Consider the following 16,539-nt stretch of genomic DNA (forward strand, 5'->3'; position numbering starts at 1 on the left):
CTACTTCTTACATGTTGAACACAAATACCTGTACTTTCTACTTCTTACATGTTGAACTCAAATACCTGTACTTTCTACTTCTTACATGTTGAACACAAATACCTGTACTTTCTACTTCTTACATGTTGAACTCAAATACCTGTACTTTCTACTTCTTACATGTTGAACTCAAATACCTGTACTTTCTACTTCTCATGTTGAACTCAAATACCTGTACTTTCTACTTCTTACATGTTGAACCCAAATACCTGTACTTTCTACTTCTCACATGTTGAACTCAAATACCTGTACTTTCTACTTCTTACATGTTGAACTCAAATACCTGTACTTTCTACTTCTCACATGTTGAACCAAATACCTGTACTTTCTACTTCTTACATGTTGAACCAAATACCTGTACTTTCTACTTCTCATGTTGAACTCAAATACCTGTACTTTCTACTTCTTACATGTTGAACTCAAATACCTGTACTTTCTACTTCTCATGTTGAACCAAATACCTGTACTTTCTACTTCTCACATGTTGAACTCAAATACCTGTACTTTCTACTTCTTACATGTTGAACCAAATACCTGTACTTTCTACTTCTTACATGTTGAACTCAAATACCTGTACTTTCTACTTCTTACATGTTGAACTCAAATACCTGTACTTTCTACTTCTTACATGTTGAACACAAATACCTGTACTTTCTACTTCTTACATGTTGAACATATACCTGTACTTTCTACTTCTTACATGTTGAACACAAATACCTGTACTTTCTACTTCTCACATGTTGACCTCAAATACCTGTACTTTCTACTTCTTACATGTTGAACACAAATACCTGTACTTTCTACTTCTCACATGTTGAACTCAAATACCTGTACTTTCTACTTCTTACATGTTGAACTCAAATACCTGTACTTTCTACTTCTCACATGTTGAACTCAAATACCTGTACTTTCTACTTCTTACATGTTGAACCCAAATACCTGTACTTTCTTCTTCTTACATGTTGAACCCAAAATACCTGTACTTTCTACTTCTTACATGTTGAACTCAAATACCTGTACTTTCTACTTCTTACATGTTGAACCCAAATACCTGTACTTTCTACTTCTTACATGTTGAACTCAAATACCTGTACTTTCTACTTCTTACATGTTGAACTCAAATACCTGTACTTTCTACTTCTTACATGTTGAACACAAATACCTGGACTTTCTACTTCTTACATGTTGAACTCAAATACCTGTACTTTCTACTTCTCACATGTTGAACTCAAATACCTGTACTTTCTACTTCTTACATGTTGAACTCAATACCTGTACTTTCTACTTCTTACATGTTGAACTCAAATACCTGTACTTTCTACTTCTCACATGTTGAACTCAAATACCTGTACTTTCTACTTATTACATGTTGAACCCAAATACCTGTACTTTCTACTTCTCACATGTTGAACTCAAATACCTGTACTTTCTACTTCTCACATGTTGAACTCAAATACCTGTACTTTCTACTTCTTACATGTTGAACACAAATACCTGTACTTTCTACTTCTTACATGTTGAACCCAAATACCTGTACTTTCTACTTCTCACATGTTGAACTCAAATACCTGTACTTTCTACTTCTCACATGTTGAACTCAAATACCTGTACTTTCTACTTCTTAAATGTTGAACTCAAATACATGTACTTTCTACTTCTTAAATGTTGAACTTAAATACATGTACTTTCTACTTCTTACATGTTGAACTCAAATACCTGTACTTTCTACTTCTACATGTTGAACTCAAATACCTGTACTTTCTACTTCTTACATGTTGAACTCAAATACCTGTACTTTCTACTTCTTACATGTTGAACTCAAATACCTGTACTTTCTACTTCTTACATGTTGAACTCAAATACCTGAACTTTCTACTTCTTACATGTTGAACCCAAATACCTGTACTTTCTACTTCTTACATGTTGAACCCAAATACCTGTACTTTCTACTTCTCACATGTTGAACTCAAATACCTGAACTTTCTACTTCTTACACTTTGAACACAAATACCTGTACTTTCTACTTCTCACATGTTGAACTCAAATACCTGTACTTTCTACTTCTTACATGTTGAACTCAAATACCTGTACTTTCTACTTCTTACATGTTGAACTCAAATACCTGTACTTTCTACTTCTTACATGTTGAACTCAAATACCTGTACTTTCTACTTCTTACATGTTGAACTCAAATACCTGTACTTTCTACTTCTTACATGTTGAACTCAAATACCTGTACTTTCTACTTCTTACATGTTGAACACAAATACCTGTACTTTCTACTTCTTACATGTTGAACTCAAATACCTGTACTTTCTACTTCTCTCATGTTGAACTCAAATACCTGTACTTTCTACTTCTTACATGTTGAACTCAAATACCTGTACTTTCTACTTCTCACATGTTGAACCCAAATACCTGTACTTTCTACTTCTTACATGTTGAACTCAAATACCTGTACTTTCTACTTCTTACATGTTGAACTCAAATACCTGTACTTTCTACTTCTCTCATGTTGAACTCAAATACCTGTACTTTCTACTTCTCTCATTTCCCAAACAGCTGGTTCCTTTAGTCTGAATGTGTGTTGGTGCGTGGTCATTATTCTTTAGAGTCACTGCGTGCCTATTGGTTGGAACACGATCCGTGTATCCATCACTTCCTGGTCTTCTCTAAAGAAGAGGGACCAATGGAACGTTGTCATGTTGCCGTTGTTCAGCATGGAAACATTCATTAGCTAACAATGACATTATTGTTCTATTAATATAAAGGGAGGTCAGGTACTCTTTAAAGCAGCTGCTAGCTATGGGTACTTTTACTGAAGTACACTTCAAAGCCTTTACTTTCACTTGAGTAAAGAAGTTTAGTCAGTACTTCTACTTTCACCAGAGTATTTTTAAACACGAGTATCTGTACGTCTACCTGAGTAAAGGATGTGTGTACTTTTGCCCTCTCTGGTGAGAAGCCACATCCTGTAACTGAGCAGCACTTTGTCTAACCTACCCCACTCTTTATCCTCCGTAGGTGAGAAGCCATTCGAGTGCAAGCTGTGCCACCAGAGATCCAGGGATTACTCGGCCATGATCAAGCACCTGCGCACCCACAACGGAGCGTCGCCCTACCAATGCACCATCTGCCTGGAGTACTGCCCCTCTCTGTCCTCCATGCAGAAGCACATGAAAGGCCACAAGCCGGAAGACGTGCCCCCAGACTGGCGCATCGAGAAGACCTACCTGTACCTGTGCTACGTCTGAGGAAGAGAGGAGGAAGAGGGGGTGGGGGGTGAGAGGTAAGGGGAATGTAATCGGGAGGATAGGAGGCTCGGGGTCAACCATTTTTTTAATAATTTTTTTTAGAGAGACTCCCCGAAAAGCTAGAAGGTTTGTTTTTCTCTTTTTTACTTTACATGCAAAAAGGCGGCGGCGACGACCAGCTGTAAGGGTGGTGACGGAGTAACTAAGTGCTAAAGAAGAGCAGAGGAAGACTTGGACACGGAGAGAGAGGATCTCCATCATAGTTCGGATTCACCGGGTCATTCACTACATCTGCAAACTGTGGTTTTGTTTTAGGTCATCGGACGCAGCACGCACAGACGTGACTTTTTTTGTAATGCTGCTGCGAGAGAGAAAGCAGATTCTCAAGGGCTGTCTGAACCTGAACCGGCTCCCATCACGAGTGGTTTTTTGTTATACTTGATATTGGTTTGTTTACATTTACCCTGCAGTCATTAGAGTTTAGAACAAGAGCATCGGTTTCGACCCCTAAGTTCATCATGTCGTGGTTTGTTTCCATGCCAACACCCTTCCAACAAACCTTCTTTTAACCGCATACAAAGGTATCTTACATTTTCCAACCCGCCAAACTAAATCACGACACGCTCCAGAGTGTGAATTATCCGCTTGGGGTGGAAATGCCCCAAATCGTTTCCATTCCTAATTATTCTGTTTAGCAGCTTCCTGTCATTTCTGCTTTTGCAGTCGATGATCCCAGTTTTTTTTGTACAGAAATCCAGTAGAGAAACTTGTCAAGACTGTTGGCAGCGGATGCAAGTTAAAAATACATGGAAATGTTCGTCATTGACAACAGAGTCGGTGTGATTGACTCCTATTCCTCGGAGTGAGATAGCCCCTGAGAATCTGAGACAATATGCAGTCGATGAAGCAGTTGAACTGGATGAATGGGAGCACTAACATACTGGTTAGTGCTTTGTAGTTTGAAGTTTTCTCAGCAGTCTTCCTGGTTCAACGTCGATGAGGGCTGGAGAGCGTCGAGTCACCACGGGCCCACTTGTGTCACTTTTTCATCGTATATATGTTCTTCGCTCCGCATGGTAGTTTATCAAGGCTTGATTGCACAGGTAACAAATCACGACAACAGTCTTTGTTTGATGTCTTCAGAAATATATCTTTCATTAAATCATAACTCAATATTACAGTGTACCACATTAAACCCAGCATATCCGCCTACTCAATAGCAATAGATAACTGGACTGCTTTGTATCCATTTACATTTAACCCGATGACTATCATTATCTCACACTAATGATGAACTATACACAAACTGACACGTTAAGAAAAACACTTTGCAGCCGACCTGTCCACGGGGATGGAAAACAAAATGGGAAAAGGCTTCTCGTTGTGAATGTTTGAAGAAGTTGCTGGGAACACCTGCGCGGTTCCCAAAGATGGAGTGGCAAGTTGAAGACCGTTATGTGTCATCAAAACATGAATGTGAGCGACTGTGAGCCGGGTTCGAACGTGGCTGTCGTCAAAATACAAACCAGGGTTAATGCTGCCCTTCATTAGGAGTCAGGGGGTTATTACTCTCCATGCCTTCATGTGTCAGAAGAGTACCTCCAAACAACGGCCTTTTCCTGTAGTTATAGAGAGATGCGTGAATGAGTCCTAAAACCCTGAAATGAGTCATTATTCAAGCACTTCTTCGCGCCTCGCCTCAAAGTCAACGAGTTCTTTGAATGTGTTTTTAGTTAGATGCCCTAAATTAGGTCTGGGGTTTAGATGTGTATGTTTTGTTCTATGAGATCAAATGAGTCAGTAAATACCCCACTGATGAATGTCTAAGGCGTGTATGTGTCTTTAAAAACATCATTGTTATACGTTTCAAGTCTCAACGTCATCCCGCCAAACATTAGCTCGGAGGTAGTTACGTGAAGTCATGATGTAGCTCCTGTATAGCCTCAAGTTCGCTTCGTACGTCTATTGATTGCATAACAAGTGTCATTTCTGCCACAGAGCTTATTTAATGCACTATTCCAAAATCCAGCAGTAAAATCTCATTGGCTTTTTGTGGAGGGAACCAGGGAGATGCTAACGTCAGGGTTAGCCTGTAAGATACGCCATCAGGGCACCACTTTCGCCAATAGTTGAAATGGTGCATATGCCAGTATGCATCGGTATTTGCCAAATGTCCAACTTTCTGACGCCACTGAGGGCAGCATTGGTCCCGGATGAGTGACGCAGCCACAGGTATTAAAGATGAACCTTTTAGCGCGCATGTCACTGCAGCACGGCGGCGATCACACAAACGGCCGGTGGAAAAAGGGGGAAATCACTGATCGGACGAGACACTGCCCGGCGGCCGAGCGGCTGTAAGACGACAGAATAAATCGACTCTTTCTCTTCGGTTTTCGTCCCCGCGCTTCGTCCCTCTCGTCTCCTGTTGATGTTGTTGTTGTTAATGTTGTTATTATCGACCTTGAGTTTGATCTCAACGCATCGTACTTGAATTACCTCGTTATGTGACCTCATGTTGCTCGTGTATTTTTTTTCCCTTTTTTGTTCCATTTGTACTCTTTTTATTTGTGGAAAAAGATGCATTGCACAACATGATGCAGCGATGTGTACGCAGAAAAAAATAAGTGCCACGGTGAAGAGATTTCTAATGTTGTATTTGTTTGTGCATTACATGTTACCAAACTTGGTATTATTAACCCCGCTTGTTAAAGAGTCGGTCGGTTTGGTCATTTGTTATAAAAGCTACCTCTAAGTTGTTTTCTTTTTTTGGCAAAAGCACATTTTATTTGTGTTTGCATTATGTTATCATTGCTACTTCATCTCATGCTTCTTTTGGTTGATTTATGATTGTCTGTGTTTTTTCTAAGCAAAATGTACATAAAAGTGTAAGCGAGTACAAGAGGTTGATGGGATTTTGGAAAGTCATTCAGAGAGGCGTTTATTCTTCTCTTATAGTCTCCCCCTGCCCCTCCGACCACAGAAGAGCAGAGGAACGTAAACAAAAAAAGCAATTTTGAAGCCTTAAGTGATGAGATGGGAAGCGGCAGATAGGAGGAAGTACTATTGCTTTTTGAGAGGGGTTCAAAACAAGAATTAAAACTTGAAAGTGTGTGAATACAAGTGTAGTTTTGTAATGTGAAAAAAAAAACGAAGGTTCATGACAAACGCTGAACCGACCAAGACAGGTTTTATTTGCAGCGATGCAGAGTGCGTTGGACAATTGGAACTGCAAGTGGTAATCAAAAAAGAAAAAACCAAGAAGGTTAAAAATAGAGATTTCTCTCATGAACGTATTCCTGAACAAGAGCCAACAGAGGCAATTTGATATATAAAAATGGTGATATTTTTGTATTCAGTGTCAGTCCTTTTTCCATTTGTGGAGGGTTACAGCAGGGCACAAATATTTGTATTTCTTTTATTTTTTACCTGTTTTAGTTTTCTCTCGATGGGTGTGAATCATGTTTGCCTTGCTCCCCTTTGATATTGTTGGACAAAAAAACATGTGTGAACATATTGTAATAATAAGTGTTGCTTTCTTGGATGTCAATTGCATTGTAGGGTGAAGGACTAAAATCTATCCGCCACAAATTCTACGAGTGTCTGTGACAAAATGTTAAAAAAAAAAAAAAGATAAAATACGGCACGGCAGGGGGGCGCTGCCAAACCGACCAATTAGTACTTCACAACTTTTCAATCAAACTTGACTGTCAACATGTCTGTTGTTTTGTTTTTGTATTTGAAAAAAAAAGAAGGGATGGCATGTCCCGTGGTGATTTTATTCTCAAACACTGTGAGCCGAGGGGATTTTCCCCCCCTCGTGTAATATCCACCCACTATGATATACCGCGTCAGTCTGAACACCCACAATGCAAGACCTGAGCAAGTATTCCTCTCATCGTCCTCTGAATGTTTTCTACTTTTTCGTGCGGGTGAAAGAGTGCGTTAAAGAGTGCGTAACTACGTTGTGTGCGTGTGTGTATTAGTGGAAAAATGCACTAATCAGATCAGATACAAAATAAATATTCTATGCCACTTTTTTTCTCTATGTTGGAAAAAATATATATATACATTGGCATCGATATAGTTCTTCCCTCAGTGTTCCTCCGATGTTTTCTGTACTATCTTTGTGCCTAAAAATGGAATTTGTTCAACAAAAATGTCCATCTATATCTGCTTAGTTTCCGTATTTTTCAGAAGAAAATAAAAATGGTGTATCCAGCACACTAGGGATGTCATGACGCTCTTAGTTTTTTTTATTCGTTTTTAAATCCTGAAGAGAGCAGGTCTGCAATAAAACCCTTAATGCAGATGTAACTACAAATCTGCATTCACTTATTTTCTCAGGCCGTGATTTGACAAAAGCATTTATTTAGCGCCATTTTCTGGAGACTGTCGGGACAAACTCGGCTCCAGTTAATAGTTTTTCTGCAAGAAAACGAATCCCAAGTCTAGTTTTTGACTTATTTGTTGCTCTTTTAGTCAGCAACAGGTTTGCTGATGAGCTTAAGATACAAAAGACCTCCATTTGGGCAGGTTGGCACTAGGGAGTCCCCCTTCTGCTTTCTTCAGTTTTTACTCAAGTACTTTTTCCTTTTCTACACAATGCATTTAAAAAATAGGGCGGGGGAGGGTGGGGGGTTAAATTGTTCAGAGAGGAATCATGGCATCCCTGGAGCGGGCCCTCTGTGTTTTGGTGTGGTGTTTCTAGAACAAAGTAGCCATTTCATGCAGTGTTGCAAAAGCATGTGCCATCGAGGTCTAGACTAAAAACTGTTTTGAGTAACAAAGCACCAAGACATTGTATTTTTTTATATTAGCACTGAGGACCAATCGCCCTGTCGGACCAAGCTTAACGAAGCGTTTTATGTAACGAAGCTTTTCTCTTGTCTTTCCCCGGCTTTGTCTGTTTCTCTCCTCCATTGTTGTGACAGCACAAGTGCCAGTCAATTTGCTCTGTATTAAGAAAATAGTGTTTTTATTATGATTTGAATTATAGTTTTTGTCTACCTCAGCACCTAACCTTAGCCTAATCTTAGAAGGTGCCCAATTATTATTTTATTTTCTTTATTTCTTATCGTTGTATGATTATTGTTTTTTGTGTGAAAATGTTGCATTAGAGCTTTGCAAAAGGTCCTTTGTCTTTTCCAGCGACATCGTGCTATTTTTTTCCGTGGCAGTACGTATTTTCCTGTTGTGCCACCAATCTATAGCCACCGTCTGTTGATAAAGAGGTTGTTCTTTTGATTTTGTTTTTATTTCCATGTAGAATCAAGACACCTCTCTTTGTAACATTTCAGTGTTCTCTGATGGAGTGTGAAAAAAAAATAAAAAGGAAAAATAAAAGATTTAATGCTGCAGGTTCTCCATGTTGTCACTAAAGTCAATGTTGTGCCTTTGATAGTGAAAAATAGAAGGAAAAAAAGAATATTTCTTTTTCTACATCATACTAACGGTAGATTGTTTTTTGTAGTGGAATTTTTTTGTATTTTTATTTATGAGTCTCATAATAAAAATCAAATCATGATGTTCAGTTGTATACTTTCAATCTGCGGTTAGAAAATAATAAAAAATGGACTTCATGTTGTTTTGTCTTAGCCCTTTTTCTGGCTCCATATTACACAATAGCTGTGTGTGTTTATTGTACTCCTACAGTACTTATACTACATACATATACTATCAATATATAGTATTTAAGTCAAATAAAATGGCTTCATTTGCAACAATTTAATTTGTTTGTATAAAAACATTGTCATTTGTAATCCCTTATACGTATAAGCTCTTTTGCATAAAAGATAAAACCAAGAATGCAAAAATACATTTACTTCTTAGTGGAATACTAAGAAGTAAATGTATTTTTCATCCAAAAATGTTAAGCTTTTTAAAATGACACAATAAGGAATTACAGTATTTAACAACAGAGTGGTGCAGGAAAGGAGTCAGCATGTTATCACTTCCTGTTGCCTGGTCTGTAAGTCAATGGATTTATGAATATGTTTTGGATAAATTAGTCTGTGGTTAACACTAGTTAAATATATTTATATTCAACCACATAAAATCATCAGTAAATACTCCACTAGTGAGTGAAAAAACAAGTGTCTAAATGAGAAGACTAAACGTCATCACGCCCAACATTAGCCGCCGTTAGCTTAGTGGTGGTGACGTGAAGTCATGTGACCGTGCTGTAGTTCCTTTATAGCCCAACATTAGCCGCCTTTAGCTTAGCGGTGGTGACGTGAAGTCATGTGACCGTGCTGTAGTTCCTTTATAGCCCAACATTAGCCGCTTTTAGCTTAGCGGTGGTGACGTGAAGTCATGTGACCGTGCTGTAGTTCCTTTATAGCCCAACATTAGCCGCCTTTAGTTTAGCGGTGGTGACGTGAAGTCATGTGACCGTGCTGTAGTTCCTTTATAGCCCAACATTAGCCACCTTTAGCTTAGCGGTGGTGACGTGAAGTCATGTGACCGTGCTGTAGTTCCTTTATAGCCCAACATTAGCCGCCTTTAGCTTAGCGGTGGTGACGTGAAGTCATGTGACCGTGCTGTAGTTCCTTTATAGCCCAACATTAGCCACCTTTAGCTTAGCGGTGGTGACGTGAAGTCATGTGACCGTGCTGTAGTTCCTTTATAGCCCAACATTAGCCACCTTTAGCTTAGCGGTGGTGACGTGAAGTCATGTGACCGTGCTGTAGTTCCTTTATAGCCCAACATTAGCCGCCTTTAGCTTAGCGGTGGGGACGTGAATCATGTGACCGTGCTGTAGTTCCTTTATAGCCCAACATTAGCCGCCTTTAGCTTAGCGGTGGGGACGTGAAATCATGTGACCGTGCTGTAGTTCCTTTATAGCTACGTAAGCTATTTACTTCAAAAATCCTAAAGTGGTGTTAATATGTAGAGATTATCCTGCTGAACAAAACATGTAGGCCTAAGTATCATAAACGCTTGAGATCATCTTTGCAATAATCCAAAATCCAACAGAAAAATCCCATTGAGTTTTTCTCTATTGAGCCCTTGCAATGCTAACTTCAGATTGGGTCTACAAACATACATTATTACTGCACCCGCTCTATAATTATATTTTAATACAGTCCATCTGCTATTAAACCCAGTAGAAAACCTTTGAAATAACCTAAGAAACCACATTATCTATATGTACTAAAACATGTAATTTCCAGTTGTCGTAATGTGTGAGACTGCATGTCTGCAGAGAGAAAACCTTATGGAAACATAATCTGATGCTAGAAAGCAAACTGTTGCATACATTCAATTTAGATTAACCTTCATTAACAGTTTAAACTTCTCTCCCTCCACAGGCTGTTGTCTGTTCCCACATTAAAAGCTCAATTTCCTGTGTGCTAACAGTTTCTGCTGCACTTCAGGCCTCGCTGCCTTCTGTCTGCTCTCCACAGAGGTCACACATGCTGTCATTAGAGATACTGTGTGTGGGTGTGGTGTGTGTGTGTGTTTGTGTGTGTGTGTGGTGTGTGTGTGTGTGTGTGTGTGTGTGTGTGTGTTGTGTGTGTGTGGTTGTGTGTGTGTGTGTGTGTTGTGTGTGTGTGGTGTTTGTGTGTGTGTGTGTGTTGTGTGTTTGGGTGTGTGTGTGTGTGTGGTGTGTTGTGTGTGGTGTGTGTGTGTGTAGGCCACAAGCCGGAAACGTGCCCCCAGACTGGCGCATCGAGAAGACCTACCTGTACCTGTGCTACGTCTGAGGAAGAGAGGAGGAAGAGGGGGTGGGGGGTGAGAGGTAAGGGGAATGTAATCGGGAGGATAGGAGGCTCGGGGTCAACCATTTTTTTAATAATTTTTTTTAGAGAGACTCCCGAAAAGCTAGAAGGTTTGTTTTTCTCTTTTTTACTTTACATGCAAAAAGGCGGCGGCGACGACCAGCTGTAAGGGTGGTGACGGAGTAACTAAGTGCTAAAGAAGAGCAGAGGAAGACTTGGACACGGAGAGAGAGGACTTCCATCATAGTTCGGTTCACCGGGTCATTCACTACATCTGCAAACTGTGGTTTTGTTTTAGGTCATCGGACGCAGCACGCACAGACGTGACTTTTTTTGTAATGCTGCTGCGAGAGAGAAAGCAGATTCTCAAGGGCTGTCTGAACCTGAACCGGCTCCCATCACGAGTGGTTTTTGTTATACTTGATATTGGTTTGTTTACATTTACCCTGCAGTCATTAGAGTTAGAACAAGAGCATCGGTTTCGACCCCTAAGTTCATCATGTCGTGGTTTGTTTCCATGCCAACACCCTTCCAAACAAACCTTCTTTTAACCGCATACAAAGGTATCTTACATTTTCCAACCCGCCAAACTAAATCACGACACGCTCCAGAGTGTGAATTATCCGCTTGGGGTGGAAATGCCCCAAATCGTTTCCATTCCTAATTATTCTGTTTAGCAGCTTCCTGTCATTTCTGCTTTTGCAGTCGATGATCCCAGTTTTTTTTGTACAGAAATCCAGTAGAGAAACTTGTCAAGACTGTTGGCAGCGGATGCAAGTTAAAAATACATGGAAATGTTCGTCATTGACAACAGAGTCGGTGTGATTGACTCCTATTCCTCGGAGTGAGATAGCCCCTGAGAATCTGAGACAATATGCAGTCGATGAAGCAGTTGAACTTGGATGAATGGGAGCACTAACATACTGGTTAGTGCTTTGTAGTTTGAAGTTTTCTCAGCAGTCCTTCCTGGTTCAACGTCGATGAGGGCTGGAGAGCGTCGAGTCACCACGGGCCCACTTGTGTCACTTTTTTCATCGTATATATGTTCTTTCGCTCCGCATGGTAGTTTATCAAGGCTTGATTGCACAGGTAACAAATCACGACAACAGTCTTTGTTTGATGTCTTCAGAAATATATCTTTCATTAAATCATAACTCAATATTACAGTGTACCACATTAAACCCAGCATATCCGCCTACTCAATAGCACATAGATAACTGGACTGCTTTGTATCCATTTACATTTAACCCGATGAACTATCATTATCTCACACTAATGATGAACTATACACAAACTGACACGTTAAGAAAAAACACTTTGCAGCCGACCTGTCCACGGGGATGGAAAACAAAATGGGAAAAGGCTTCTCGTTGTGAATGTTTGAAGAAGTTGCTGGGAACACCTGCGCGGTTCCCAAAGATGGAGTGGCAAGTTGAAGACCGTTATGTGTCATCAAAACATGAATGTGAGCGACTGTGAGCCGGGTTCGAACGTGGCTGTCGTCAAAATACAAACCAGGGTTAATGCTGCCCTTCATTAGGAGTCAGGGGGTTATTACTCTCCATGCCTTCATGTGTCAGAAGAGTACCTCCAAACAACGGCCTTTTCCTGTAGTTATAGAGAGATGCGTGAATGAGTCCTAAAACCCTGAAATGAGTCATTATTCAAGCACTTCTTCGCGCCTCGCCTCAAAGTCAACGAGTTCTTTGAATGTGTTTTTAGTTAGATGCCCTAAATTAGGTCTGGGGTTTAGATGTGTATGTTTTGTTCTATGAGATCAAATGAGTCAGTAAATACCCCACTGATGAATGTCTAAGGCGTGTATGTGTCTTTAAAAACATCATTGTTATACGTTTCAAGTCTCAACGTCATCCCGCCAAACATTAGCTCGGAGGTAGTTACGTGAAGTCATGATGTAGCTCCTGTATAGCCTCAAGTTCGCTTCGTACGTCTATTGATTGCATAACAAGTGTCATTTCTGCCACAGAGCTTATTTAATGCACTATTCCAAAATCCAGCAGTAAAATCTCATTGGCTTTTTGTGGAGGGAACCAGGGAGATGCTAACGTCAGGGTTAGCCTGTAAGATACGCCATCAGGGCACCACTTTCGCCAATAGTTGAAATGGTGCATATGCCAGTATGCATCGGTATTTGCCAAATGTCCAACTTTCTGACGCCACTGAGGGCAGCATTGGTCCCGGATGAGTGACGCAGCCACAGGTATTAAAGATGAACCTTTTAGCGCGCATGTCACTGCAGCACGGCGGCGATCACACAAACGGCCGGTGGAAAAAGGGGGAAATCACTGATCGGACGAGACACTGCCCGGCGGCCGAGCGGCTGTAAGACGACAGAATAAATCGACTCTTTCTCTTCGGTTTTCGTCCCCGCGCTTCGTCCCTCTCGTCTCCTGTTGATGTTGTTGTTGTTAATGTTGTTATTATCGACCTTGAGTTTGATCTCAACGCATCGTACTTGAATTACCTCGTTATGTGACCTCATGTTGCTCGTGTATTTTTTTTCCCTTTTTTGTTCCATTTGTACTCTTTTTATTTGTGGGAAAAAGATGCATTGCACAACATGATGCAGCGATGTGTACGCAGAAAAAAATAAGTGCCACGGTGAAGAGATTTCTAATGTTGTATTTGTTTGTGCATTACATGTTACCAAACTTGGTATTATTAACCCCGCTTGTTAAAGAGTCGGTCGGTTTGGTCATTTGTTATAAAAGCTACCTCTAAGTTGTTTTCTTTTTTGGCAAAAGCACATTTATTTGTGTTTGCATTATGTTATCATTGCTACTTCATCTCATGCTTCTTTTGGTTGATTTATGATTGTCTGTGTTTTTTCTAAGCAAAATGTACATAAAAGTGTAAGCGAGTACAAGAGGTTGATGGGATTTTGGAAAGTCATTCAGAGAGGCGTTTATATTCTTCTCTTATAGTCTCCTCCCCCTGCCCCTCCGACCACAGAAGAGCAGAGGAACGTAAACAAAAAAAGCAATTTTGAAGCCTTAAGTGATGAGATGGGAAGCGGCAGATAGGAGGAAGTACTATTGCTTTTTGAGAGGGGTTCAAAACAAGAATTAAAACTTGAAAGTGTGTGAATACAAGTGTAGTTTTGTAATGTGAAAAAAAAAAACGAAGGTTCATGACAAACGCTGAACCGACCAAGACAGGTTTTATTTGCAAGCGATGCAGAGTGCGTTGGACAATTGGAACTGCAAGTGGTAATCAAAAAAGAAAAACCAAGAAGGTTAAAAATAGAGATTTCTCTCATGAACGTATTCCTGAACAAGAGCCAACAGAGGCAATTTGATATATAAAAATGGTGATATTTTTGTATTCAGTGTCAGTCCTTTTTCCATTTGTGGAGGGTTACAGCAGGGCACAAATATTTGTATTTCTTTTATTTTTTACCTGTTTTAGTTTTCTCTCGATGGGTGTGAATCATGTTTGCCTTGCTCCCCTTTGATATTGTTGGACAAAAAAACATGTGTGAACATATTGTAATAATAAGTGTTGCTTTCTTGGATGTCAATTGCATTGTAGGGTGAAGGACTAAAATCTATCCGCCACAAATTCTACGAGTGTCTGTGACAAAATGTTAAAAAAAAAAAAAAGATAAAATACGGCACGGCAGGGGGGCGCTGCCAAACCGACCAATTAGTACTTCACAACTTTTCAATCAAACTTGACTGTCAACATGTCTGTTGTTTTGTTTTTGTATTTGAAAAAAAAGAAGGGATGGCATGTCCCGTGGTGATTTTATTCTCAAACACTGTGAGCCGAGGGGATTTTCCCCCCCTCGTGTAATATCCACCCACTATGATATACCGCGTCAGTCTGAACACCACAATGCAAGACCTGAGCAGTTATTCCTCTCATCGTCCTCTGAATGTTTTCTACTTTTTCGTGCGGGTGAAAGAGTGCGTTAAAGAGTGCGTAACTACGTGTGTGTGCGTGTGTGTATTAGTGGAAAAATGCACTAATCAGATCAGATACAAAATAAATATTCTATGCCACTTTTTTTCTCTATGTTGGAAAAAATATATATATACATTGGCATCGATATAGTTCTTCCCTCAGTGTTCCTCCGATGTTTTCTGTACTATCTTTGTGCCTAAAAATGGAATTTGTTCAACAAAAATGTCCATCTATATCTGCTTAGTTTCCGTATTTTTCAGAAGAAAATAAAAATGGTGTATCCAGCACACTAGGGATGTCATGACGCTCTTAGTTTTTTATTTTATTCGTTTTTAAATCCTGAAGAGAGCAGGTCTGCAATAAAACCCTTAATGCAGATGTAACTACAAATCTGCATTCACTTATTTTCTCAGGCCGTGATTTGACAAAAGCATTTATTTAGCGCCATTTTCTGGAGACTGTCGGGACAAACTCGGCTCCAGTTAATAGTTTTTCTGCAAGAAAACGAATCCCAAGTCTAGTTTTTGACTTATTTGTTGCTCTTTTAGTCAGCAACAGGTTTGCTGATGAGCTTAAGATACAAAAGACCTCCATTTGGGCAGGTTGGCACTAGGGAGTCCCCCTTCTGCTTTCTTCAGTTTTTACTCAAGTACTTTTTCCTTTTCTACACAATGCATTTAAAAAAAAGGGGGGGGGGGAGGGTGGGGGGTTAAATTGTTCAGAGAGGAATCATGGCATCCCTGGAGCGGGCCCTCTGTGTTTTGGTGTGGTGTTTCTAGAACAAAGTAGCCATTTCATGCAGTGTTGCAAAAGCATGTGCCATCGAGGTCTAGACTAAAAACTGTTTTGAGTAACAAAGCACCAAGACATTGTATTTTTTTATATTAGCACTGAGGACCAATCGCCCTGTCGGACCAAGCTTAACGAAGCGTTTTATGTAACGAAGCTTTTCTCTTGTCTTTCCCCGGCTTTGTCTGTTTCTCTCCTCCATTGTTGTGACAGCACAAGTGCCAGTCAATTTGCTCTGTATTAAGAAAATAGTGTTTTTATTATGATTTGAATTATAGTTTTTGTCTACCTCAGCACCTAACCTTAGCCTAATCTTAGAAGGTGCCCAATTATTATTTTATTTTTCTTTATTTCTTATCGTTGTATGATTATTGTTTTTTGTGTGAAAATGTTGCATTAGAGCTTTGCAAAAGGTCCTTTGTCTTTTCCAGCGACATCGTGCTATTTTTTTTCCGTGGCAGTACGTATTTTCCTGTTGTGCCACCAATCTATAGCCACCGTCTGTTGATAAAGAGGTTGTTCTTTTGATTTTGTTTTTATTTCCATGTAGAATCAAGACACCTCTCTTTGTAACATTTCAGTGTTCTCTGATGGAGTGTGAAAAAAAAATAAAAAGGAAAAATAAAAGATTTAATGCTGCAGGTTCTCCATGTTGTCACTAAAGTCAATGTTGTGCCTTTGATAGTGAAAAATAGAAGGAAAAAAAGAATATTTCTTTTTCTACATCATACTAACGGTAGATTGTTTTTTGTAGTGGAATTTTTTTGTATTTTTATTTATGAGTCTCATAATAAAAATCAAATCATGAT

At 39.7% G+C, this 16,539-nt stretch overlaps 1 protein-coding gene across 1 annotated transcript in view; it reads left to right on the forward strand.

The window, feature by feature from the left end:
• LOC117458565 (zinc finger and BTB domain-containing protein 16-A-like) overlaps positions 1 to 8,862 on the forward strand; it is an 81,518-nt gene extending 72,656 nt beyond the window's left edge. The window contains 1 exon segment of the mRNA XM_034099140.2: positions 3,064 to 8,862. Coding sequence (XP_033955031.1) covers positions 3,064 to 3,293 — 230 coding nt within the window. The 3' untranslated portion in view covers positions 3,294 to 8,862.
• Positions 8,863 to 16,539: the final 7,677 nt, after the last annotated feature.

This window comes from Pseudochaenichthys georgianus, chromosome 14, assembly GCF_902827115.2.
Source record: "Pseudochaenichthys georgianus chromosome 14, fPseGeo1.2, whole genome shotgun sequence".
In the NCBI taxonomy this organism is placed as follows: domain Eukaryota; kingdom Metazoa; phylum Chordata; class Actinopteri; order Perciformes; family Channichthyidae; genus Pseudochaenichthys; species Pseudochaenichthys georgianus.